General features: G+C 33.7%; 3 protein-coding genes across 3 annotated transcripts; 1 reads left to right on the forward strand and 2 right to left on the reverse strand.

Annotated features, from left to right (window-relative positions):
* Window positions 1-341: 341 nt before the first annotated feature.
* Window positions 342-3,758, reverse strand: LOC140878530 (uncharacterized). Its single transcript, XM_073282129.1, has 7 exons — window positions 3,617-3,758; window positions 2,657-3,511; window positions 2,103-2,512; window positions 1,352-1,478; window positions 1,001-1,237; window positions 525-853; window positions 342-401 (listed from the first exon to the last, which is right to left on the reverse strand). The coding sequence occupies exons 1-7, from the start codon at window positions 3,756-3,758 to the stop codon at window positions 342-344; spliced, it is 2,160 nt and encodes a 719-aa protein (XP_073138230.1).
* An 11,913-nt stretch (window positions 3,759-15,671) lies between these two features.
* LOC140882640 (protein transport protein Sec61 subunit beta) lies at window positions 15,672-16,968 on the forward strand. Its single transcript, XM_073288759.1, has one exon. The coding sequence runs from the start codon at window positions 16,458-16,460 to the stop codon at window positions 16,767-16,769; it is 312 nt and encodes a 103-aa protein (XP_073144860.1). The 5' UTR covers window positions 15,672-16,457; the 3' UTR covers window positions 16,770-16,968.
* A 4,794-nt stretch (window positions 16,969-21,762) lies between these two features.
* Window positions 21,763-26,636, reverse strand: LOC140878531 (uncharacterized). The gene is made up of 3 exons (XM_073282130.1): window positions 26,486-26,636; window positions 22,283-22,360; window positions 21,763-22,199 (listed from the first exon to the last, which is right to left on the reverse strand). The coding sequence occupies exons 1-3, from the start codon at window positions 26,634-26,636 to the stop codon at window positions 21,763-21,765; spliced, it is 666 nt and encodes a 221-aa protein (XP_073138231.1).
* Between the last annotated feature and the right edge of the window lie 878 nt (window positions 26,637-27,514).

The raw sequence follows: 27,514 nt of genomic DNA on the forward strand, positions 1-27,514 counted from the left end.
AAATCCTCCAGTATCTGAATCACTCGCTCAGATTGTCCATCTGTTTGTGGATGAAAAGCTGTACTGAAGGCTAACTTTGTCCCCAATCCATGATGTAGACTCTTCCAAAAGTTTGATGTGAACCTGGGATCCCTGTCAGAGACTATCCTTGCTGGAACTCCATGCAATCTAACTACCTCTCGAATATACAACTCTGCATATTGATTCATCGAGAAGTTGTTTCTAACTGGTAAAAAGTGAGCTGACTTCGTCAACCTATCAACTATTATCCATATTGAATTCATTCTTCGTTGTGTAATTGGCAGTCCAATCACAAAGTCCATGGTGACATCTTCCCATTTTCAAGTGGGAATGTGTAATGGTTTCAGAAGTCCTGCTGGCCTTTGATGTTCAACTTTGACCTGTTGACATGTCAAACATTCGCTAACAAACTTAACGATGTCTTTCTTCATACCTGGCCACCAGTATAGTATCTGTAAATCCTTGAACATCTTTGTACTCCCTGGATGAATAGAATATGGTACAGTGTGAGCCTCAGTCATCACATCTTCCCTCAGTGAATCTACTGCTGGTACCCACTTTCGCCCTTTGTGATGCACGATCCCATCCTTCACTGTATACAATGCACCCCCTTTAGCTTCATCTTTAAGTTTCCAAGTTAATAATTGCTGGTCTGAAGCCTGACCTGTTCGAATCTTGTCGAGCAAACTTGGAACCATTGTTAAGGCTGATAGGGCACAAACTTCCATCGGCTCAACTACTTCCAATCTGAGTCGTTCAAAATCTGCAATCAACTCTTGTTGAGTTGTCATTCTGTTCAAGGTTGCAGATTTACGACTCAAAGCATCTGCTACTACATTAGCTTTACCCGGATGGTAGCTAATATTACAGTCATAATCTTTCACCAATTCGAGCCATCTTCTCTGCCTCATGTTCAACTCCTTCTGGGTGAAGAAGTACTTCAAACTCTTATGATCAGTGAAAATCTGACACTTCTCACCATAAAGGTAATGTCTCCACAGTTTGAGTGCGAAGACAACTGCTGCCAATTCAAGGTCATGGGTAGGGTAATTCTTTTCATGAATCTTCAACTGTCGTGAAGCATATGCTATCACCTTTCCATCTTGCATCAAGACAGCCCCTAATCCACTCTTGGAAGCATCTGTATAAATTACGAATCGACCTGTTCCTTCTGGTATGGCTAGTACTGGTGCTGTCATCAACTTTTTCTTTAACACTAAAAAGCTTTTCTCACACTGATTAGACCATTCAAACTTCACACTTTTGCGAGTTAATGATGTTAGTGGCAGCGCTATCTTGGAGAAATCCTAAATGAATCTCCTATAGTAACCCGCTAATCCCAAGAAACTCCGTATCTCTGTAGCATTCTTTGGAGTAACCCAATTTTTAATTGCTTCTATCTTTGCTGAATCAACCTCTATTCCCTTAGCCGAAACTATGTGACCCAAAAATGCAATCTGTTCCAGCCAAAATTCACACTTACTGAACTTAGCAAACAATTGTTTTTCTTTCAGAATCTGCAAGACTGTAGTTAGATGCTGACGATGCTCATCTGAACTACGAGAGTATATCAGTATGTCATCTATGAATACTATGACAAACTGATCTAAGAAAGGCTGAAACACTCTGTTCATAAGATCCATGAATACTGCCGGTGCATTGGTAACTCCAAATGGCATGACTAAAAACTTGTAGTGGCCATAACGAGTCCTAAAAGCCGTCTTATGAATATCTTCATCTTTCACCTTCAATTGGTGATAACCTGATCTCAAATCGATCTTGGAGAATACTACTGCCTCTTGTAACTGGTCAAACAAATCATCAATCCTTGGCAGTGGATATTTGTTCTTCACTGTTACTCGATTCAGCTCTCTATAATCGATGCACAGTCTCATAGACCCATCTTTCTTCTTGACAAACAATACCGGTGCACCCCAAGGCGATATACTCGGTCTAATAAAGCCTTTATTGAGTAGCTCTTGTAGTTGCTCCTTCAATTCTTTCATTTCAGTCGGTGCTAATCTGTATGGTGCTTTGGAAGCTGGTTGGGTTCCGGGCATTAATTCAATCCCAAATTCTACCTCCCTAGCTGGAGGTAATCCTACAATATCATCAGGAAATACTTCTGGGAAATCTCTCACTACCTCGACGTCTTCAAGTTTCGGTCGAGGTAATTCTTGGTTGCAAGTGACACTTGCGAGGAAACCTTCACATCCTTTATTCAACAGTTGCCATGCCTTACCTACTGAAATTAAAAGAGATGAATTATTTTTCGGTGTGGCATGGAATAGAAACGTTTCTCCATCCTTAGTTTTCAAGGAAACCGTCCTCCGTTTACAGTCTATGGTAGCCTCGTAACAAGACAACCAATCCATACCAAATATCACGTCAAAGTCCGACATTTTGAGGATAATAAGATCAGCATACAACTCATGACCTTGCATCTGTATACTGCATCCTCTGATAATCAAATCACTACTCAATTCTTCCCCTGAAGGCAAAGATATACTAAACCCCGAAATTGACTTATCCGGTACCAAACCCGATTTATTAACAAATTCAACAGATATGAATGAATGTGTAGCTCCAGTATCAATTAATATATGAGCAGGAATACTGGAAACATTAATCATACCTGTGACGATGGCTGAGTTTGTGTCCACTTGCTCATGAGTCATGGCAAACACTCGGCCTTTGACCGGTCCTCTTTGTTGGGGACATTCCTTTGCAAAATGTCCTGGTTGTTTGCACAAGTAACATACACCAGTTCCCATCATACATTGGCCTGAATGAAGTTTTCCACATTTTTGACAAGTTGGTGCATTTGCCGGTTTTGGTGCTGGCAGAGCCAACTGTTTTTGCCCTTGAGGTCGAGGCTGTTGTTGTTGGTACGGTCGGTGTTGGGGAGGGGCTTGGTACGGCCTCTTTCTGTTAGAATTTCCTTGTTGGTCTCGACCCTGATAGTTAGATCTCTTTGCCTGTGACTCTTTGATAATATCGTTTCTGTCCTTTTCGGACAGCATGGCCTGATCTACCGCTTCTTTGTAATTTTTTGCTCCACTTAGTCTAACATCCTTTCTGATGAAGGCATTCAACCCTTCTGTAAAGTGTTTCAACTCTTCAGCAGGATCACCAGAAATCATCGGTACAAAGTATCTTCCCCTTTCAAACTTCTTTACATACTCCGCAATTGACATGTTTCCTTGACGGATCTCCAAAAACTCTCTAGCCAACCTGTTTCGGGTGCTCACCGTGAAATATTTGCCGTAGAACACATCCTTGAATCCATTCCAAGTAAGGGTGGTTAGGTTCAACGCTGCTTTGGCTCCATTCCACCAAACACGAGCGTCATCACGGAACATATAGGTAGCACATCTCAATCTATCCGCATCCGTGATCTGCATGAATTCAAAAGCAGTCTCCATAGCTTGGAACCATTGTTCCGCAATCAAAGGATCAGTCTCTCCTTTGAACTCAGGTGGTCCCAACTCTAAGAACCTTTTGTAGATAGGGTTTTTATTAGCCGCAGGATGGTTATTTCCGGCATTAGCTGTTTGGGCTTGAAGCAACTATTGGATTTGAGCTCCTTGAGCACGGCTTTGCTCTTGAAGCAGAGCAGTTAATCCCGCCAAAAACTGGTTGTTTTGATTGTTCTCACTATCTGGCCCGCGATCATTATGGTTGTTGTTAGCGGCATTGGCGTTGGCGTTGGTGTTATTTCCCCTACGTGATGCCATAGTCCTAAAGTCCAATATTATCCACACCGCTCAGTCACGATTCAATACGTAAATATACTTTAACATGTAACATGCATACAATATCTCATCGCATTATCATACACATAATCGAATAAACATCATAACTTACAGACATGAAGACTGAGCGTTGGAGTCGTGGCGAGTATGCATGAATGTTTCAAGAAAACCCAGAGCGAACTGCTCTGATACCAAACTGTAACGCCCTCAACCGATGAAGATGTTACAAAACTAACATAACCTTACAATAACGCGGAAAAGAAATTTTTTTTTTTTTGAAAGATGTATGCATACATCAAACCTTACTTAAAACATTTCAGAATAGTTTACAAACCAAATCCAAACCTTAAAATTTATAAAACTTGTTTACAACCTTAAAATACATCATAAAGTTGCAAATAGCTCAAGACATAGCATATCACACTCAACACATAACACATTCATGCATCGCCCGCCGGTCCGACTCCTTGCTCTTCTTCATGTCCGACATTAAACTCGTCGACATATGCATAAATGTCATCCTCATTACCTGCACCATTCAAGTATAGTGAGTCTAAAGACTCAGCAAGTATATGCAGTAAAAATCGTGAGATTTCAAATATCATTTAAACGTAACATAACATAACATAAACTCATCATTTGGTGACGAATTATGCGAAATTGTGGCAACCGTCATAATGGGCACATTCATCCTTTTCTTGTTGATCAACAAGCATATGGCACTAAGCCTCATAACATTCGTTCTTTGGAAAGGCCCTCTCCGGAGCTCATCCCGGAGCACCAGTCCCGTGTACTTATCTGTCTCATGAGCCATGTTTGGAAAGGCCCTCTCCGGAGCCCAAACCGGAGCACCAATCCCGTGTTTGCCACCACAAAGACACATAAGACATCAAAATTTTTTCATGCATCAACATATCATATCATGATTCATCTTAACATCATTCATCATATCATTTCATTCATTATGAAACATCATTGTTTCATCGTAAATTCCATCATAACTTTCATTTCATGAACATAAAACTTTACTCCATTACTTCATGCATGTCATAGATGATAAAAATCATACTTTCATATTGAACATAGGTTTCATGAATGAAACTTAGACATTTACATGCATCACATAGCGTAATCGATCCACGTAAGTCGTTCTTGACTTAAAACTTGAAACTTTTTGCATAGAAACTCTTAAATATATTTTATAAGCATTTGAAGATCATAATCATGAATTTAGGACCCTAAAATAACATAAAAAAATCATGAATTTCGAGTGAAAGGCGCGGCCGCTCAACTTCTAGGCGCGGGCGCGCCTGACCTGCGCAAATGGTTCATATTGCTCGCTCAGAAACTCTATTTTTAAGTTAGAATTTGAAAGAGTGATAAACATGAAAGTTGTAGCTCTGGATCTTTTCTTTCTAATGCCGAAAACCGCACCTCAATTGGAGTTTGCAGTAAAAAGTTATGCTCATTCTCCCCAAATGTGTCACTGCCGGGAAATCAAAACACTCTACACACTTTGGGGTGATTTTGACCAATCTTTCAAAATTATTTTGACAAAAATCAAAACATGAAAGTTGTAGATAAATAAGCTAGCTTTCAAATAGAATTGGCCTCATATCATTTGGATTACTACCCTAATTGTTATCCTCAAAATCATAACAAGTATAGGTAATCCGGTGCCACCAAACACAATTTCAACACTTCAAACTTCAAACATAAACTTCTTTTAATCAAAATCCTAAATACATAAATCATCAAAGCTCATTTTCTTGTAATTGAACATGGTTTAACTAACTTCAAAACATTAAAATCTTAAAAGAACATGAACCTCTTGAATCAACTCAAGTACTTGACAAGAACAACCTACGCTTCACGATCTCGTAAAATCATAACTTCATGCTCTTGAAATTCATGAAAATCATGCATAAATATCTCAACACACAACAATTCATATCAAAATACATAATAGCTTGAATGGGTTTCAAAATCTTTTAAATTTGTACCTGCCTTGAAATGAAGACGAAGTTGATTCAGATTCTTGGCAACGAGCTAACCACACCAAGAACGAGATTTGGAACTTTGGCTTGTGACTTTCTTGAAGAACCGTGAAGGTTCAATAAAGAAACAAGAAGGAGAAGATGATAGAATGGAGAGAAGGGGAAAGAATCGTGTAGAGGATAGGGAAGAAGAGAGAGTCAAGGGAACAAGGGGACATGGGAAGTAATGGGGTGGGGAATCGGGTAGATAGATAGGATAATGATCATTCAATACATAATGTGTGTTCATCTCTAAAATGCAGTCAGTCACCCGTCCCGAATCATCTGATAAAAATACCATCCCCCGACTCATGCATCAAAAACATATCAATATTATACTTAAAACGTTCGTAAAAATACGCTCTATCATCTCGTTCGTAGGTTAGCCTCGTCCCATGATTCCAAAATCAAACTCGACCTGAAACCATTAACTTAATCGAAAGCGTTAAACATAAAATAATTATATCATGAAACCATAATCATTAAATCATAACTTAAACAATTTATGGCATAAAATCATAAAAATTATTTTAAAATCATCGTAAGTGAGTTTAGTGGATTTGGACCTTACAGACGATGTTTCTAATAAAAACATTTGAGCAATCACCTTTTGTAGACGCACAATCAACATCCCACGTGTTTTTATATTTCAAATAAATTAAGGAAAAAAACTAAAGCAAACTTTTTAAGCAAAAAATAATGTTTTTTTTTGTAATTGCAAACACCATTTAAATGGTTGCGTTCCGAAAATATAATACATAAAATGACATTTAATTCTCTAAGTATGAGTCAGTGACATATGAAAGTTATTTTATGATTCCAAATTACGCATTATCGTTTGTTGGATATAATATAATAATTTTTATTTTTAGAAGAATGATTGAAACATGATATTTTACACCCGATTTAAAATATTTGAATTATTTCACCATCATTAGCTACAGTTTTTGACAAAGTAGACCGACGTTTGATCTTACAATTTATCAAGACAATGTCATATGTTCAATTTCCATTTCAATTGTACAATTGTTGGAAGTGAGATTATTAAAATTGAATTATTATTTTTAATTATAAGCAGAAGGATCAAAACCTAATATTTAAACTGAAGTTGGCATTTAAATGATTTAAATTACACTATCATCAATTTAGGAAAAAACTGCTTTTTGGTAATGTATGTTTGTCACTTTGTGATTTCAATCTTTTATATTTTCAGATTTCAATTTTAGTCTGCTATCTTTGTTTTTTGACAATTTTAGTCATTCTGTTGTGGCGCTGATGTGGCACCAATGCAACGCTGATGTGGATCTGGCGTGTATAGTGTTACATAAGGATTTTCGAAAAAAAATGACTAAAATTTCCAAAAATCGGAACATGCAGGACTAAAATTAAAATATATATGAAAATATAGATGATCGAAATCGCAAGGTAACAAACAATTTATCCCTAACTTACGAATTTATGTTCCCGATCACACGTCACTAATAACTCTAATAACGAGTACAAACAATATTATACCCATATATAATTTTCTTGCTGAATCCAGCGTGGTTATTGACGCTCATATTTATCAACATCAACCAAAACTAGGGATGATAATGGGTCGGGTTTGAGTAGGATATCATGTCTCTATCATCATTCTCATTTATTGTATCCACCTTCATCCTCATCTCTGTCGGGTATTAAACTTTCATCATCATCCTAATACTCATCAGATGACTGTATATTCATACCCTACTCATCTTCATTCATTGTATCCACCCGATACAATTGTATTTTTTTAAATTTGAATTATTTTATAAAACTACGCTTATTTACCAATTTTATTCCAAATTTTTAAGAAAATAATAAGAAAAAGATTAAAGATAAAAAAAAAATTTAGCAAACTAAAAATCAAATAAGAAATAACAAAATATTATAAATAATTTATCCAACATCATTATCCTACAAAATAGCATTAGCTTTATACTAATAATTTTTTGTGTTTTATCTAACTACCATAATTCAACAAAAAAAATTAAAATTAACATTTATTTAATATTAATAAACACGTATATATATATATATATATATATATATATATATATATATATATAATCGGGTATCGGATCGGATATGAGTAGGATGTTACTACATATATCTTCCTCCTCAAATATGTGATCCCTATATCCAATTTATCGTTTATTTAATCAGATCCAAAAAATACCTTCATACCCTCCTTCATTTGGGTCAGGTATCGAATTCTCCATCTGGTTCGGAAAAAATTGTCATTCCTAACCAAAACATAAACATAAATATATATGTATATATTATAGGTGTTTTTTTCTTCTAAAAATTGTAGTTCTCTGAAAATTAAATGATCGACTAGTTACTAAACAAAGATCTAAGAACAAAATAACGCAATTTCTCGAATATCAGATAGTAAATAAAATTATGTGGATTATTGATCGTAATATGTAGACATACAAATGATTGTTATGCTATCATTTGATAAATACTTATAAAACGTTTTTATAAAAATGTTTTTAAATTTTTTTTAATATTTTTTTAAAAGTTTTAAGATTAAATATTATTCTATAAAAATATTTTAACATTTCAAAAATAATATTGTTCATTCTTGTTTTTCATAGTTTCATTCTAAAAACACATCTTAATTTTTATTTACACTTTTTAAAAAAATATATTTCAAAAACATTTTACAAGATCTTGTCCAAACACACACATATATATATATATATATATATATATATATATATATATATATATATATACTTTAAGTTTTTTTTTACTCATAAAACAATAAAAATAAATTTATAATACACGTCCAAACGAAACCATGTGTGTGAACTGTGAAATGCGTATATGGTAATAATACTTTGGGAAATTTGAAAGGGGTAGACGAGAGACAGGTCATTCTTCAAACACATAATTAAATGAGACGTCTTCCTTCCACTTCTTTCCACCCTCTAAAATTAAAAGCACTTAATTTTTCTGCCCCCAATCTCACTGTTTCTTGATGTACACAACTCACACACTTTGTTTAGTTTAAAATAAATATCACATATACGATCTCAAGAATATATATACTTGTAGACGAGTAGGTTTCATGTATGACGGTCTCACAGATCTAAGAGATTAGTCGACTTAATCCAGATATATAATAAATATTAATACTTTTAATGTAAACGTAATAATTTTTCATGAGTCGGCCAAATAGTATGTTTGTCATATAAAATAGACTCGTACGATGATCTCATATGAGTTTTTATAAAGACAGATTGATCCTATCCATATATACAATGAAAATTAATATTTTTGACATTATACCAATACTTTTTAATGAATTAGATCAGGACAAAGATTTATCTTATAGGAATGATCCATAAGACGATCTCATAGAATATTTGTGTTATATATTTTACGGGTCATTCTTCAAACACATAATTGAGTTGTGTACTTCTCAAAAAAAAAAAAATTGAGTTGTGTATACACTAATATACAATATATTGATTTTAAAATAATGAAAAGAGAAGAGAATAGTAATTCTCATCATCCCTTTTCCTTGCCAGTTAATTGATTTTTTTTTAAAAAAAAAAGAAAAGAAAGAAAGAAATTCCATATTAATGATTTATTTTAGAGAATAAAAGAATTGGCCTCTTATGAGACATTCTCACGGATTTTTATCCGTGAGACAGTAAACCAGGTTCATACTTACAATAAAAAGTAATAATTTTGACATTAAAAATATTATTTTTTTTACGAGTGACTCAAATAAGATATATGTTCCACAAAATTGATCTGTAAAACTATTTCATGCGGGTTTTTTTGATAAAAAATTATAAGGTATAACGAAGTAAAATTGGCGTCATATCATATGCAAGTAATGTGAAAGGGAGAGATGAGTTAAAAAGAAATGCTTTAATGGAACCACGTTTGTCGGGGGAGGGTTCCCATGTTTCACTCCCCCGCTTTCGTCGTACTATCTCTATGCCTTCATCTTTCGCTTTCTGCCCAACAAATTATCAATACTTCCCCAATTATCTACATTTGTATTTATTAAATTTGTCAACAAATTTCAGTATGATGGTTCGTCTTTTTATTTGGCGTCAAATTTATTCAATTGATTTAACATTCGGTTTTTTTTTTTGGAAAAAATATTCTATTATCGTAAATTTATCGGGACGTTGTTATTATAAAAATCAAAATAATATGAAAGCAGACTCTTTTTTAACTATGATTTTTTTATTTAACTAATTTAATTTTTTTTTTTTGTGTATGGGAGCATCCCGTGTCAAATGACACCAGTGAACCATAAGTTTGAGATGATGTATCAGATTTGATATTCAAATGTAACAAATCTTCCTTTCGTTAAAAAAAAATCAAATTTATCCGTATATTTTTTACTATTTTACAAACTATTTTTGATATCATGATGATTTTTTCCCATTTTACCACATCTCTCACCTTTTTATCGCGTCCTTTTATCCATTCGCTTCTCATCAATTTATTTTAAAATTGAATTCAGTTCACAACAACTAATTTTTGATAGATTGAATCTACAACACACACACACAAAAACCAAGTACTTTAAAATTAAATATACAATACATTAATAATCTTACTATATTATTATAGTAAAGATCATCTAATTAATTAACTTGCAATTGATTGGTGAACCATGACTTGAAATTAGCATTGTATCATAATTAATTTGCAATAAAACCAAAATTATTAGGCAAATTCGTAATTTTATATGACTTTCTATTTTTCTAACCATGAGATGTTTTGTTATTTATCAACGTGACACTCACTTTATATTTTTATTGTTATTTTATTTACAAAAATATCACTCATTTAATAAATTGATATATCTACTGTAGGTTTGTGAATATTTGTTTAGAAAATTGATATATTTTTTGTATTTTGTAAATTTTACAATTTATTTTTATTCTTTGTTTTCGTTAAAAAAATGGTCTGTACGAATATGCAACACGTACATCGAAATACTAGTATATGATGATTTACACACGCAATGCGAGTGCTCAGTGGCTAGTGTATTAATTATAGAAGCTTAAAGAGTTGTTTTTCAAAAAATGTATTCTATTGGTACAAGCACAGGAAATAAAGGTAAGTGTGATCCTACCTACACTAGCTTACTGCAGATTTAAGGGTTGAGATTAGGGGCGTTCACGGATCGGTTAACCGCCCGAACCGAACCAAAACCAAAAATTCTGTTTGAACCGAAAACCGAACCAAAAATTCGGTTCGGTTTTCGATTTTTGATTTTTTGGATTTTTGGTTTTTCGGTTCGGTTCGGTTTTTTCTCCTAGTTAACCGAACCGAACCGAACCGAAAAACTATTTTTAAAAAAAAAATTTAAATCATTTTTACACTTTTTTTATTTTTTATTAGTAAAATAAATAATAACAACAATAATAAAAAACTGAATTTCGTTTAAAACCGAAAACCGAAAATCGAAAACCGAATTATTTTCGGTTTTTAACCGAACCGAACCGATAACTTCGGTTCGATTTTCGATTTCGGATTTCGATAAATTTCGGTTCGGTTTGGATTAATGAACACCCCTAATTAAGATCTATCAATACATGTAGGTCTTACTATTTTTTCACTATTCGAAAAAGCACTATCGTTGCAAGCATAATTGAAGGCTCTATCTTAAATTTTTTTTAAAAAAACTGAAGGCTCAATTTTCTGGTAAAAATCACATTCCATTATTACACACATGCAATTTGCTAATTCCTTTGATCCACAATTAATAGGCTTCCCCGAATAGAAAAGCTAAACAAAGTCTGGTGTTTTACTTAAATAATCCTCCATCAATTCGAAAAACAAGGATTTTGAGGGGAGTAATAGTGTTATTTTCATGTCATGATGCCCGATGCCCGGAACCAGACATTTTGGAAACTACGATGATTTCCCAGCAAAATGGTGGTTTCCACTTCTTTTCGTACGAATGTTTCCGAGTGATCGATATATTTACATTCTGATCTCGACAATTGTTTAAACTTGGCCACGATTATTAATTGTAATTATGTTGTGATTTAGATAAGATTAACCAAAAGTGTGCCATTTTTATCTCTATTTTCATTGATGTGATTTGCCATCCAAATAGGTCAAATAGGACATCTATCAAATCAAGATTCATGTATCTCGAAGTTGATCCGTAGAATCCACGTCACTCTCGTATACGCTCGATTCATATCTGTAATACAAAAAAACAATACATCGTACATAAAAAACATCTATTTTCATGAATTGGGTCGGAACACAAATCCGTCTCACAACATTTACCTTGTCCGTAATAGGTTTTTTTTTTTTTTTTTGTTGACACGAGATGGTTTACGTGTTGCGATCAACGGTATAGATTTTTATACGAACTCGAAATACTACACATGTTTCCTATCCGAGTTGAGTGCATAAAATTTCTGGAGATTCCACGCAGCTTATGATGTCTTGTAATTGTTGGGATGGAGTAATTTAGTGGTTGCCAGTCACTCACAATAGCCCGACATGTCTCGTATATTATCCAAAGGTGGGCCTTCAACTTTAATCGTATTTCGCTGGCTAACTATGATTCGAGGGCTTTTGTGGGCCAGCCCATTTTCTTTTGGGCCTGAATTTTTTATTGTCTGTGGGCCTGTCCCTTTTAATTGACAATTTGACTATGTGAGTCCCGTCGTTGTCTCATGTTGAGTCCTTATTCTAACATAACATGTTTATTGTCATTATCAATATGCACCCCTTTTTGTCTTTGGGTTTATTGGAGGCTTAGTCTGTATACACTTTACCAAAGGTTACAACACTACCAAACTTTCTTCTTTTTTTTTTTTTTTTTCCCTTTTTATTACATTTTTTCGTTATACTTGACATCGAACTCATACATTTTTTTTTTTCTATTGGTAGAGGTTTTTGTCATTGCACCTCATTTGAACTCATATATTTCTTATACTGATAGAGATTTTTGTTGCTATAATACAAATGAGGTGAATGTTACACTATCAATTTGATTGGTAAAACAACTTTTTTTTTACAAATATAAATATTTATTGAATTATTAATGACACGATATATTATTGAAATGTGCTTTTGTCAAATTGAAATTAACGATGAATACGGATTATTTTATTCTACATTTAAGTATTTCTTTTCATGTGATGTGGTCAAATGTTAGTTCTTAGATAATCAACACATATATCAATTTTTATAAAAATATCATAAATCCAAATGAGAGTATTGAAATAGATGGAAAACTACTCCGAATGTAGAATTAACCTCATAAAAGACTTATGTAAATTGCACATGAGTTTATCATAAAATAAATATGCTTTGTAAAATCAAAATTAGTGATAATCTTTGGGTAAATTTGATTTAAATCTACAAACTCAAACATAAGCTTGCATAAAATATATGTTTGTACTCCTTGATCCCAAAAAAATTATTTTTGCACTACTTGGACTCACATGTATTTTCAAATGAAAAAATCTATACAAAAAATTGAAAACATTGCTCTAGTATATAATATTTGAGTACTAAATATTTTAGATATGATACTAAAAAGATACAGTATTGAGTATAAAATTGGGGAAAAATTATTAATTTTAACATTTGCTACACATATTTATACGAAGTGATTAGTACTCAAATATCATATTTTTAATATTTTGTACCGATTTTTATATGAAAAATACAAATATATAATTAATATCGATACTTAGAGGATATTTGGCTAAACTTATTAAAAACAGCTTATAAGTTGTAGGAGCTTATAAGCTGTTTTAGGAGCTTATAAGCTGTCAGATCTTATGTTAAAGTGTTTGGGTGAACTTATTTTAAACAACTTAAATATGTTGATGTGTTTGGTATTATAAGATCTTTTTATTGTCAAAATTACAAAAAGGGTATAATATTACGAAAGTAATGTAAAATAGTAATATACATACAAATTTTTTTTGATAAATTATGTACAAAAAATAGGCAGAGGGCAAGGAGAGAATTTAATAAAATATATAAGAATAATATGGAGAATTAAAATATCAAAATAAGATCTTTTCTAAAAAAGTAGGGGTCACCTTACTTTTTTAAAAACAGCTTATAAGCTGTCAAACAGTTTATTTTGACAGCTTATAAGTTGTTTGACAAAATATTTGCCAAACAGATTTAAACAGCTTATAAGCTGTTTTCAAGAGCTTATAAGCTCACCCAAACACCCTCTTACTATACATGTTTGCGCACTCAAATATCACATATTAGTATTCCTCTAAAAAAAAATAATCACATATTAGTATTAGATATGAAACCGTTGGTACTTAAATATCATATATTAATGTAATATTTTCAATTTTTTATAACGATTTTCTTTCAACAAAGACATGTGAGTTTGAGTACATAAATTTTTTTGTGGATATGAGAATGCAAATATGTTTTTTTTAAGGGATTGAATCCAAAATTAAAGTAGCTGGGGGCTAGGATACTGCAATGTCGAGAAGAGAGGCAAAAATTTTAGTAAATATTTAATGCAAATTTGCCCATAATCTTTTTGAACTTCTTTTTTTTTCCCGGACATTTGGTATCCTTAACAAGTGTATAGCTAACACTACCCCAAGTAACTAGACTCTCCTTATATATCTATGATTCCATTTCACCTTCGTGTTTATCTCACTAAACAAAAACAAAAACAAAAACTTCAAGTTCAGTGTGCAAAGCATCGGTCTCCTAATTTTCAAACTAATCAAGTTTGCTTCCTACTATATCGAAATTAATCAGTTCTTTTTCTTTTTTCTTTTTCTTTTTCTTTCTTTCTTTATTTTATTTTTTATCACACATAGGATCGAGGAGTTTTTTTTTGTTATCACACGAGATCGAATCCATACCTCTATCATATTGGAAAATGTCTAACAGTCTAAGCGACTAAGACTCTATACAATAAATGATGTGACCCAAATTAATCAATTTTGGCCCCGTTATTTTATTTCATTTTGTCGCATCCATGTACTTTTTAAATAGATCAAATATAGAATATACCAAATCAAAAAAATATATATAGAATATACCATTTTTAGAAGAAAACATTAAATTTACAACGAGAAATTACATGTTGCATTATTATTGGAAAAATTGATGGGAAAAGACATTATAATAAAATTTGATTTTCCGAAAATCTAAGAAAGATTTTGATGCCATGCAAATTTATTTTAATAAAATATAATTTCCTGTATTCAATACATTCAAAAAGGCGTGGATAGAAAAAGCTAATGGTGGGTGCTACAATTCAATGATTCCAATACATGGGGTCTTAAAATTGTTTACTTTAAAAATATTGGATGGAAATTGATCATTATTTATTATGCTTTGGATACTGAAAATACATTTTTGATATTATCCGCATCCTTTCAGTTAGTTTAAAAGATAGCAGTTGGACTTGGGACTATAATTAATTTACTTTTAAAAATATTATGTATCAAAATCGAACAGCGTGAACCATTAATCAATTTTGCAAACAAAAAACATTAATTATCAATAAATCATTTAGTGCCAAACTTAAATTATCAATATAACAGTTTATCATGCATCCAATCTTTGACTCAATGGCACCCAAAGAGACGAGATCTCGAGTTTGAAGTCCCACAATATATGTATATTATTAATCAATAACACTTGACTTTTAGCAACTACTTTGACCAACAAACGTGCTCACTTATTATTGAAAAATATGTATAGAATCTACGAACTTTACAAAAAATAAAATACCACACTTAAAATTTATTAATTGCAAAATTTACAGATACAATATATTCTTTATTGAAAAATATATTCAACCAACCCGGCAAAGGCTAATTCTTGATTCCTAGCCATAAAGAAGACCGTTCTTGTGGCAGCCCAGATTTCGAGGCTTAGCCCAGGTTTTGAACTTGCACGGGCAGCCCAGTTATCGGGCCTTAGCCCAGGTTTTGGAATTTTGGGAGTTCAACTCCTAATTCTAATTTGCTTTACGCGTAAAAAAATTTGGGGCTAATATGGGTTGACCGATCAGCACATAGTTTGGATTGGTATCAATCAAAGTGGACTAAAAAAACTATTTAGGTTGAATTAAATTCGATCTTAAATCCAATTAACATCTCTTTTCAAAAATATGAATTGCTAGCTACGTGATAGAGAAACACATTATTATTTTATTACGTAAAAGTTGTGAAATACTTTTTAAAAACTTCTCCTACACACTACTTGTTATTAACTTCTAGCCGATTTGATTTAGCAAATTTGGGCAAGCTAGGGAGGCAAAATCGCGTGAAAGATTAGTTTATTGATTATGAAGAATTTATCTATCTTATATTTTTTTACAAAAATTATTTGTATTAATTGGTTGCTTAATGTTGTACTTATTATTTTATAATATTTTTTATTCTCCCTTTTATGTTTTTATGACGTCAACACTGATGAACTAGTCCATAGCTTGGCGTTTGGTACACCATTTTCACGAAGTAATTTCCGACCATGTTTATCCAAACAACTTCTAATTTTCAATACTTTAATATAATATAATAATATAATATATAATCAGAATGATCCATATATCCCTATTGATTTTTCCGAAAATCATTACCTCCTCCGTCAGTACTTTCGATCCACGATGGTACGCGGTTCTTCACAGTCGCAATCTTCCTCCGGGACCACCTCTCGCCCGGGCGTCGTAGGAGCGGCCCCGCGCGGCTCCGCCGCCGCCACGGCGGGGATGCGCCGTCGCAGGCTGGGAAGCGGATCTTCCTCCGACATCGGCGGAAGCGCTGGATCCGGTGCCAACATGCTTCGCTTCTACACGGATGATGCGCCGGGTCTCAAAATCAGCCCCACGGTGGTTCTGGTCATGAGCCTCTGCTTCATCGGCTTCGTCACCGCCCTACACGTCATCGGGAAGTTCTACCGCTACAGATCCGAAGCCTGACCCACGCCTCCATCGGATCTCCCAATCCATGTAATAACCGCTGATTTTGTGTTCCTGAAATCGATCGGATTTTAGCTCAACTCAGTTCCAATAATTTTGACTGTGTTCAGTTTTTTTGTTGGTGTGTGGATATGAAATTGATATTTGAATCCAACACTACTTCCACTTGAATAAGTATTTTTTATTAATATAGAAAGAATGACGTGTGTTTTGTCTATGTACAAAGATTTTTTTATACGATTAAACCTCTCAATTTTCCATATGCGAATAATGCGAGCGTCATTAGTGATTTTTGTTTTAGAAGCAATTGTTGGTGTTTGTTTGTGCATGCAAGAACCCGAAGCAGTGCAGGTAGGGGTGAGCATAAATTCGGTTAAACCAAATTAACCGACCGAACCGATCTAATTCGAAAATTCGGTTCGGTTATTTCGAAAATTCGGTTTTAATTTATAAAAAAATCGGTCAAATCGGTTAAATCGTTTCGGTTTTTGATATGGGCTTGCAAATTCAATACTAAAAGCCCACGTCCGTTTAGCCCTAAATGGTCAAATAAAGCCATCGATTAGCCCAAAATCATCAATTCCTAACCGTTTGATACGTGAGATGAGATGAAAGATTGATAGATTATATTTGGGATTGTGAAAAAAAACAGGTAGACAATTAATATACTAGTATGAGTTATATGGTGTTTGACTGAATTTTATTTTGAATGATTGATAATGTACATTTGACTTCATTGCCAAAAATACCCCTACACACCTTTTCATGTAGTTCATGGTTTCTTTCAATCTTTTCTTTACCTCACGCCACCATCCAAGAGCTTCACTACAGGTTTTCTTTTCTTCTGAAAATAGTACTTATCATCTCAATTGGCGAGGCAACCCAACTCCACTAATATCGGTAAGCCCATGTTATGTTTTTTGATTTGTGTGGTAAGTGACCTAATTAAAATTGGGGTTTTTGCTAAAATTGGTTTCTTTAAATTTTTGATTCCATTCAGTTTATTTATTTTGTTGTCATTTTGGGTAATAAGGATAAGATGTTTATTCTCGCTTTCAAACATTGAAATAAGTCATATGTTGATGTTTATGATATGTATGTAACAGAATACGCATACCTTCATCTTTGTTGTTTGTCAATTGTCACCATTTGTTTTCACCGATTCACGTACATAAGAAGATAACTTGTGGCACTATGTAAATTATTGGTTGAAAATAAATATAAAAAATTATATAGTAGATTTTCGAGGACTAAACATCAATGAGAACCGAATTTTTGCGCCTGGTTGATCTGTTTTAGCATACATCTGTTTTGTTACATTACGTAATATTAGTCAAATTATGGAATTTATAATTGTGGTTCATATACAATTCTTAATTAGATTTTATGGTTGGATCATGTTAATTTATTAACTAATCAGTGATATGGAGTCGCGAAATCCACCCCAATGTCAATGTGGGAATGGTTTAATGATTCTACGACAAGCTGGTGAACTCGCTAGCCATCCTGGAAAGTATTACTACATCTGTCCAGCATCTTTGAAACATCCAAACAAGTTCATTTGGTATGATGACTACCATCGGATCCATAATGTGCCTAATATGCAGACTATGTATACTGGAAATGCATCGAGTGGTGGAACATCGGGCAACTGTGTGAATAGAAAAGTTGTGAATCATGAAGTGATTGTCAATGAAACATCATCCAATGTTGAGAGTTCCACACCAACCGCTGAGCACAGGTCACTTTCACCTCCTCACATCCCTCGAGTCGTTCGAACACCCCCAACATATACTGGAGATGAAATTTGTTGTTGTTTCGGTTGTGTGTCAACAGTTCTTTGTGTTTTACTTTTCTTGATATTGTGTATTGTTGTCTCCAAGTAATATGGTGATTAATATTAGTGAAATATGTTATAGCAGTGTTTGTAACCTTTGTGGTGTAAGTGTGTTTGTAGTTGTAATAGACGGTAATGTATTGGATCATCATATTTTGAATATGAAATATTTTGTTTCTACTACTCCATTCTTGCTTTTTAATTAATCAAGTTAAAATTGTAAAAAATATTTTAATTACTCAAAATTTGCCTAACCCATGAAGCTCCAAATTCAAATTTAATGACGTGTAATAATGTATAGATTCAGTTTTGATGCAAAGGTCACTGTTCAAGAATGACATGAGTGTAAATGAATTCTACTTCTGACTAGTGGCTGTTTTGTCACATTATTGTGGTGGTTGTGGAAGGTAGAAACAGAGTAAATGCTTCATAAGTGAAATGTTTACTTGTAATTTTCTATTTAAGGCAGTGTGCATAATGTATCGGCCAAATAAAACACTTCTTATTTATCTGAAATATATCTTCCTCATCCCTTGAAAACTAAGAATGTCTGCAAAATACCAGCATTCCTCTGAAGAGAGTGTTACAAATTGTTGGTGGAAAGTGCAGCCGAGTCACTCCAATAAGAATGTGGAGGTTATCTATGTCGATTCAGATGATGAAATAGTTGTCATGACCACACCTGCGAAACGTCCAAACACAAGCATGCCTGAAGCTCGTGTTAACAAATATGCGATCAACAAACCCCTCTCTGTGAAAGAGATATTGACAAGAAATACTATGGATAAATTGGTTACCAAGACTGTTGTACTTGAAAACGTAAACTTCGAACCTGTGGTGAAGAACAAGTTGAAGACTTCGGAGTGTGTAGGTACTAGTACCATGGCAGTCATTGAAACAGAATAATTCCTAGAAAGTTCAACAGAACTTCAAAGCTCACAAGCCAGTTGTGAGACTGTGAAACTTCTTGGGTGAAGATGCATATGGAAATGTTATGTATTATGGTATGGGACCTCTCTTTTGCTGTTTTTGGACAATGTTAATAGGTTATGGTTGGTTGGTTTCTACTTATGTTAGGTCGGTGTCATGGTTTTTGTGATATATTCTGGTTGTCTGATGCGTTGTTTAAGTTAGTGTTCGGTCATGGTTTTTGTGATATATTATGGTTGTCTGATGTCTTGTTAAAGTTAGTGGTGGGTGATGGTTTTTGTGGGAAATATTGTGATGTTGTGATGCATATATAAGAGGTTCCATCTAATGTTATATTACTGTTGAAATATATGTGTATTCAATTGTTGTTTTCATTGTTTCTACTTTTCAATTGGTTAATCTTTTGAATTAATCACATATCTAATTGGGATAACATACATTGTGGTCATATTCATTATTGTAAATTTAACGGAATTTGCGCATTGTCCATCATCGTTGTGTTTGTCACATGTTTAAAAAAAAAGTCACTAAGAATTTGAACGAGGCATTATCAGTCAAATGTGTATTGCTTGATAAACCATTTGCATTTAATTTGTCAAAAGCAACATAACAAAAGAATCAAGAGCACCATCTTCCAACGTAGTGCATATTTATAGCGCTTTCAAAATAGTACATCAATACAAATGACCCAAAACACAATAGCCAGAACACAGTTCAATGGCTCTTACTTTGTACAACATTAAACACACAGTTTCTTTATACTAATATGCACTATCTTCAGCATTAATTACCTTCCACATACATGAGCATTTACCTTCCAAGTACCAGCAGTACCCAAAATAATGAGTCATATATATGGTTCACTAACAAAAGGCGGAAGATAACATAACAAAATAGTTGACATTACGAACAAACACTGCCACTAATTTTTTGAAATCCTCCTTATAAACGATAATTTCTCATCGTCTTGGAGGCTCAAGAACACTGCTAACTTTTTCGGCTTCTCCATCAATATCTCAGCTACAATTTGTCGTTCATCCCTTGTCAGCCCAGTAATCCCTTGAAGCACATCCAATAGATCCTTTGAAACAGGTACCGCAATCTCGTGGTCGTGGCTAATACGTTTACCAAGATCGGATATCGCCTCCTTAGTCATAGCAGTAAAGTTATTGATGGCATCGACAAATAGTTCTTCACCTTTCGTCGGCTTTTTACGCTTCTTTGAAGTCGACTTTTGACTCCCAGAGGTATTGAATGGACTTGGATTGTTGACTGAATTACATTCACCACCCCCCTCGATATCACGGAATATGTCTTCTAAGCCTACTTCCATTTCAGCGGCCTTGTCATCACCAATTTCAAGCACATGTTGCACTGCGGTAGCAAAAGTCTGTGCATGTTGTCCTGTTGCACGATCGCATCCAAATATCTCACACCAATCTGGATAATAAGGCCACGATTTGTAGCACCATGTACGCACGTTATTATCAATCTGTCAAAGAAAAGAATTTGTAAAGTTAAATAAATAATATATGGTTACGGTATACGTAGAAACATTCTGACTACTTTATTTACCTTCACAAATGCTTCCCAACCTTCATTTGTTGCCTCGATCATTTTTTGTGACTCGTTCCAACCAATTCCACTTCTACTCAGCATTGTAACCAACGTTCCATGAGTCTTTTTCCACACATGTATTTTTGAGTTGATATGAGGGATTCCACGTAAGTCAGTATGTGGGAATATTTTCATTATATGTTTTTCCAATACATTCAGGTACCCACATTTGAAACCATTCTCGCTTTTCCAGCCATTAGCTACTGCATCCTTCAATGCTTGTACCAGAACTTCCTCCTCCTGCGTAGTCCACACCCTTCTACTTTTATCTGATTTCTTTCTCCGACTTGACGCTGTATTAGTAGAAGCTCCGATGTCCATGTGTAATTATGTTACCAGAATACCTACCACCAATAATAAACATGTAAGAAACAATAAAGTGACCATGATAACGATAGTACAAAATAAATGTATGCATTATTGCATAAAAAACAGCAAGCACGTATCACATAGAATATATCAAACATCAGTATCATAGCCACCACAAAAACTTATTTATGTCACGATAAAGCATTGAATTTTTCAAAGTCAATACAGAAACCAAATACACAAGAGGGCAACCAAAATATACCAGGACACTAGGTTGTAGGTCATGACAGGAGTATTTCGTTAACTATTATACATCGACATCGCAAGGTCATCTCGCCACAACTCCCAAGATGGAGATGACTCAATGTTATCAATGAAATATTCTTCAATATTTTCCGTGTTGCAATTACTTGCTTCGTCAACCTCCTCCAGTGGATCTTCAGGCATTTCAAACCGAATAAAATTATGTAGAAGCATACATGCCAATATCATACGGTTCTGCACTTGTAAGGAGTAAAATGTTGGACTCCTGAGAACTGCCCATCGTCTCTTTAGCAAACCAAATGCTCGTTCAATGACATTTCGTGCGCGACAATGCTTTGAATTAAAATATTCTTTGTAGTTCTGTGGACTAGTAGCTCCAATTGTCCAATCATTCAGATGATACCGTGTTCTCCTATATGGTGTTAAAAAGCCCACCACATTTGCATAACCATTATCACATAGATAATAACACCCTACAATGAATACACTAAATTTAATTATACGATTTTTATAATAAAAATAATATTATAAAGATTAGAGGAAAGGTAAATTTTACCTCTTGGAACCTTTAAACCATCTTCCTGGGTAATTGCATCTCGAAGAACTCTAGCATTTGCAGCCGATCCTTCCCAACCTGTTAGTGCGTAAATAAAATTCATATTGCGGTCACAAACACCCAGTACATTAAGAGTCGTTGTTCCTTTCCTTGTTCTATATTTTGCCTTGTCTTTATTTGGTACTTGAACACTAACATAGGTACCATCCAATGCGCCAAGACAACCCTATATAAAAATGATGAAAGCACTGGATTTAAATGATTCAAAGTAATAAGAAAATGAATACTTAATGGTAATTGAAATAACTTATTATTGTACAGAAGCATAAGTAAACATACCTTGAACCATTTTCAAGTTTCACTTGAGCAATTATCTTCCACAGGAGTTGGTTTCACAAGAAGTAGTGGGTGTAGTTTCAAAACACATCTAAGCACTTCATGGAAATGACTATTAACAGTATGGCCACTTCGTCGGTAGTCGTGGCCAATAATTCTATTTTTCTTATGGTGCGCTAGAATAGACAAGAACATTGCAACCTTCTCTTCAACTCGTACGTACCTAGATTCCACTAATCCACCTACATGGGTGAGTAGGTAACATAGTCGTGCGAACACATTACGTGTCATCCTCAAATTAACAACACACTGAATGTCTCCGACTTCAATTATCCTATGTAAGTGACTGATTTGAGCATTTATTCTTTCAGAATCATTGTGTCGTACGCCTCTTCTATGCAGTCTACTTTTTTTCGAGATACAAACTTAACGTAGAAACGTGATACAACAGTAATGAACACAAATGAAGATATAAGGATTTGTTGCAGTACTAGCAACTCTTGGGCATATCCATCTTCTTCATGCATGGCAAACCAACTCTGCCATATTATGAATATAAATAATTTTACACAATTCACATCCATAACAGAGGTCTGCGCATAGGAAGATTATTATGTATGCATTTGTTCAAATCTGTAATTATATTTTCTTTCAAAACCAATCTATAAAAAATATCATTCCAGAACTAAAAGAAATAAAAAAAAATCAGGACAGTACATTACTTGCATATTGACAGTAAAGTGTAACACTAATGGGGATGAACTCAAGAAATTTTCTTTATCAAGAATTATTTCTTGAAGAAAAAATATATAAAAGACAAAAAAAACAAGAGCAATACGTGTGTTTTTCAACAAAATTAGTCTAGTATTTGGGTAACCTAACATCTTACCGGGATTCTTAACTTTTGATATCTCTTTCGAACAGCAGTAAACCGTGTTTCACTGGTTCTAGTTCCTCCCAGAGCTTTGAGAGTTATAAAATCGCCCAACTGATTTCAACACTTGAAACCGTCCTTCCTGCCACATTTTTCCAGTGTGTGAAAACCATTTCCAAAGATATACATGGTTTGAAGAAGAGTTCGATGATTTTTACCTTGTGGAAATCGATCTCGTTCTCTACATTTTTTGCAGATGAAGCCCAACACATGCGTTTTCTAATGAATCAGATCTAAAATGGTGAGGTTTAATATTTTCATATATTTAAAACGAGGGTAAAATTGTAAAATGCTTTGACACCATTGATGTTGATAGAAATCATCACACGGCAAGATTGGGATGTCTACTGCCTACTTTTCAGAATATAATGTCGGGCCCATGGACTAGATAAAAGACACCAAAAACGAAAGAAACGTTGGATGAGTGGTGATTAAAAACCCAATCACACTCTTATCCAGCGAGTCAAACTGGGCCTAAATTGAAAAAATTCATTGTTCATCTCTGGCCTCTGCGCTCTTCGTCTTTCTCTCTGCGTTCTTCGTCTTCGATTATTGGGGTCGCTCGTTTATCTCTAAAAAAGTAAATTTCATTCCGGTGAGGTGATTAACATTCCCTGAGAATAGTTACTGTGCCCCATTCGATTAATTTTCATCATTTCTGTAATTATTTTTGTCATGTTTCTAATGTAAAATTACATATACTTTGTGCTTTTAATCGCATGAAATCACTTATTTGTGGGCAAAAATGAGTTTTTTTATTACAATTGCACAGTTTTGCAGCTGAACTCGGCACAAGGGTTTTCTTTAAAAAAAATCGGTTAACTCGGTCACCGACCGAATTAACCGATTTTTTTCGGTTCGGTTTTGATCGGTTATTTCAAGTTAATCAGTCGGTTTCGGTTTTCAAAAACAAAATCGGTTCGGTTCGGTTATTTGAAATCGACCGAACCGACCGAATGCTCACCCCTAAGTGCAAGTGTTTTTTGGTAACATGGGTAAGTGAGATTCTACCTATACACAGTATCTGACATACATCTAACAGTTGTCATTTATCAATAAATATGGGGTGGACCTCGCATATATTGATAAATGATCACTTTTAGATCTATCATGGGTAATGCCTGTATAGGTAGGTTGAAATGATCCCGTTATATGATATGATTTGATACATGTGACAACTTTCGTGTAACGTGTAGAATGGTTGTGGAAAATGTTGTAGACGATATTTGTATCGAGAAGATGAAAGTGATATTTATTGCAGTCAATATATATATATATATATATATATTATATTATAATGCATAAGGGTGCTAGAGTAACTGTTTTTTGTCATTTTAATGTTTGTATCAAATTACCCCTACCAACATATAACTACCCACTTTTCACATTCTTCTCCATGTTATTTTTTAACCAACTATTTTGTAATAATAAAAAATAAATCATGATAATATATATATATATATATGTATATATGTATATGTATATGTATGTAAATACATAATATTATATATTATATCACACGCAAAGCGTGTGCATGGATGCTAGTCTTTACTAATTGAAAAGCACGTTAGTCATTGTTAGTCATTGAGATTAGGGGTGTAAACGAGCCGAGCTACTCGCGAGCAGCTCGGTCAAAGCTCGACTCGAGCTCGATTTGACCGAGCTCGAGTAGCTCGAGCATATAATCGAGCTCGAGTCGAGCTTTAAATCTATGTGCTCGAGTAACTCGCGAGCTACTTGATAAGACACACATACATATATAAAAATAATATAAAAAAATATTAAAAAATATAATATATATAATATTATATTTATATATTTATTTATTTATAATTATAATATTTATATATTTATTCATTTATTTATAATATTTATTTATTATATTTATTTATTTATTTATATAATATATATAATATAATATTTATTTATTTATTCATTTATTTTTAATTTATATTTTTTTTTAATTCAGGCTCAGGCTCGAGCTCGAGCTCGAGCTCGACTACTCGAACTACAAACGAGCTCGAGCACATATTTTACTACTCAATCGAGCTCGATCGAGTAGTAAAATATGTGCTCGAACTCGAGCTCGAGTAGTGACTCGGCTCGATAACACCCCTAATTGAGATACCGACTCAGTTATAGCCAATTAGCCATTATCCTTCACTATTCACCATTCGGTTAATTATATGTTGAAATTGGGATATTTAAAACCATGATTATAATTTTCAATTGATCTTCATACTTTTTTTTAATACTAGCAGCATCACACACGCATTTCGTGTGCAACGTAACAAAAAAAATATTTTTATATATTATATTTTTGCTAAAGTGAGTCGGTATTAGTGTTTGATTTGAAGTGCAAAGATGGATATTATGATACAAAGAGAGTGGAGGATAATTACATAACCTCTTTCTCACTTTTTTTTCCAACCTAATTGAAGGGTGCACTTAAGTTTTGTTTTTTGGTCTTTTTTTATATATATATATTTTTTGTGAATTTTTTTGTGACCATGTCAAGAGACCATGACATGATCCTCTTACATATATATATATATATATATATATATATATATATATATATTATTACGAGGGTTGGGGCACTGGGGCTTGTGAGTATAAATCGCCCATAAGAGCATGTTCAAGGGTGAGATGAAGTTGGTGTGAGGAAGTTGATAACTTCATTGCATGATGATGTCAGCGATGATAACTTCATTGCTTGGTTCTGCGAGGGTGAGATGATGTTGAAATATTAATTTTTTATTTTATTAAATATATATTTTTATTTAAACACAAAATAAATTTGCATAAATTAAAAGAAATTAAAATTACACATAATTAAAATTTAAATATTACAAAAAATTCAAAATACACGAAATTAAGAAATTTTAAAAAGTACAAATAATTAAAGCAATACCAACAACAAAATAAATTACTGCCCTTACGAAGAATTGCTTGTTGCATCTTCGTAAAATATTCACGTTGCACATCATTCATGTTTGGATCATTAATATCTTTTTCCATGATTCGATTTTCTTGCTCTCTCTCAGCCTCCATCTCTTTCATCGCTTGTTTTCTTTCCTTCATTTATTGCTTCCTCAACTCTATTTCGTGCTTTTTGGACATCCGTTCCTCAATTTTTGCATAATGTTCTATTGCCATAGAAATTTTCGTATCCTCAATTTCATAAAATCTTGTTTGCTCCTCACGCATTTTTGCATACAAATCTGTCATGGAATTTTTTGAGCCAGATCCTTTCATGTTCGCTTTGAAGGCCTTTCTTCCCATTGGTCTAATGGTTTTCTCCACTTCTTGCACGTCATTTCCTTCATCGGCTGTAGGCGTATCAGTGGGAATGGAGAAAGGAGATGGAGATGATTCACCATCAATATTTTTCAGCTTTTTGGTCGCATTTGTCGCACCGCCTTCGTATTTTGCTAACGATCATATCCTCTATTTCGGTTGATCCTTAAGGACTAACCAAGTTTTTTCGTCGGACCATGCGGTTCCACAATCTCTCTCAAACATTGTTTGAGCTTGAGCATACTAATTAAAAATAATAATTTAGCAATTTTTTTACTATCAAAGTAGAATAAAACATTGTGATAAAATTTTTAAAATACCTTCATTTCAAATGACGATCCACTTTGGTTGAGGGCTTCTATTTCGCTCATTTTGTTTTGAAAAGCGAAAACTCGTTTTGCAAGATCTTGAAAATGTTGGCGCATGTTGTCCCTAGAACGAACTTTTCATCCTATTGGCAACTCTTGATTATATTTTTTTTCAACCATTTCCCAAAAACTAGCATTGCTTTGGTCATTTTCAAGTGCCGGATTGGTAGACGCGTTGCACCATGCCTTTGCAAGACATTCATCTTCATCTTTCAACCATTTTTTCCTCGTGATGGCGTCACCCCCACTTGCAGCAACAACTTGTTTTCTTTTTCCTTTTGATTTTGAGGATGT

The sequence above is a fragment of the Henckelia pumila genome, chromosome 2 (assembly GCF_033568475.1).
Source record: "Henckelia pumila isolate YLH828 chromosome 2, ASM3356847v2, whole genome shotgun sequence".
Taxonomy (NCBI): domain Eukaryota; kingdom Viridiplantae; phylum Streptophyta; class Magnoliopsida; order Lamiales; family Gesneriaceae; genus Henckelia; species Henckelia pumila.

Coding starts and splice junctions, on each gene's coding strand:
- LOC140882640 (XM_073288759.1), top strand. CDS start 16,458: ATGGTACGCGGTTCTTCACAGTCGCAATCTTCCTCCGGGACCACCTCT.
- LOC140878530 (XM_073282129.1), bottom strand. CDS start 3,758: ATGGCATCACGTAGGGGAAATAACACCAACGCCAACGCCAATGCCGCT. Junction 854..1,000: donor GTGGAGACATTACCTTTATG/GTGAGAAGTGTC, acceptor AAGCTAATGTAG/TAGCAGATGCTTTGAGTCGT. Junction 402..524: donor TGATGACTGAGGCTCACACT/GTACCATATTCT, acceptor ACATGTCAACAG/GTCAAAGTTGAACATCAAAG.
- LOC140878531 (XM_073282130.1), bottom strand. CDS start 26,636: ATGAAGGAAAGAAAACAAGCGATGAAAGAGATGGAGGCTGAGAGAGAG. Junction 22,361..26,485: donor AGCAATTCTTCGTAAGGGCA/GTAATTTATTTT, acceptor ACGCACTAACAG/GTTGGGAAGGATCGGCTGCA. Junction 22,200..22,282: donor TGGTTTAAAGGTTCCAAGAG/GTAAAATTTACC, acceptor TATTCATTGTAG/GGTGTTATTATCTATGTGAT.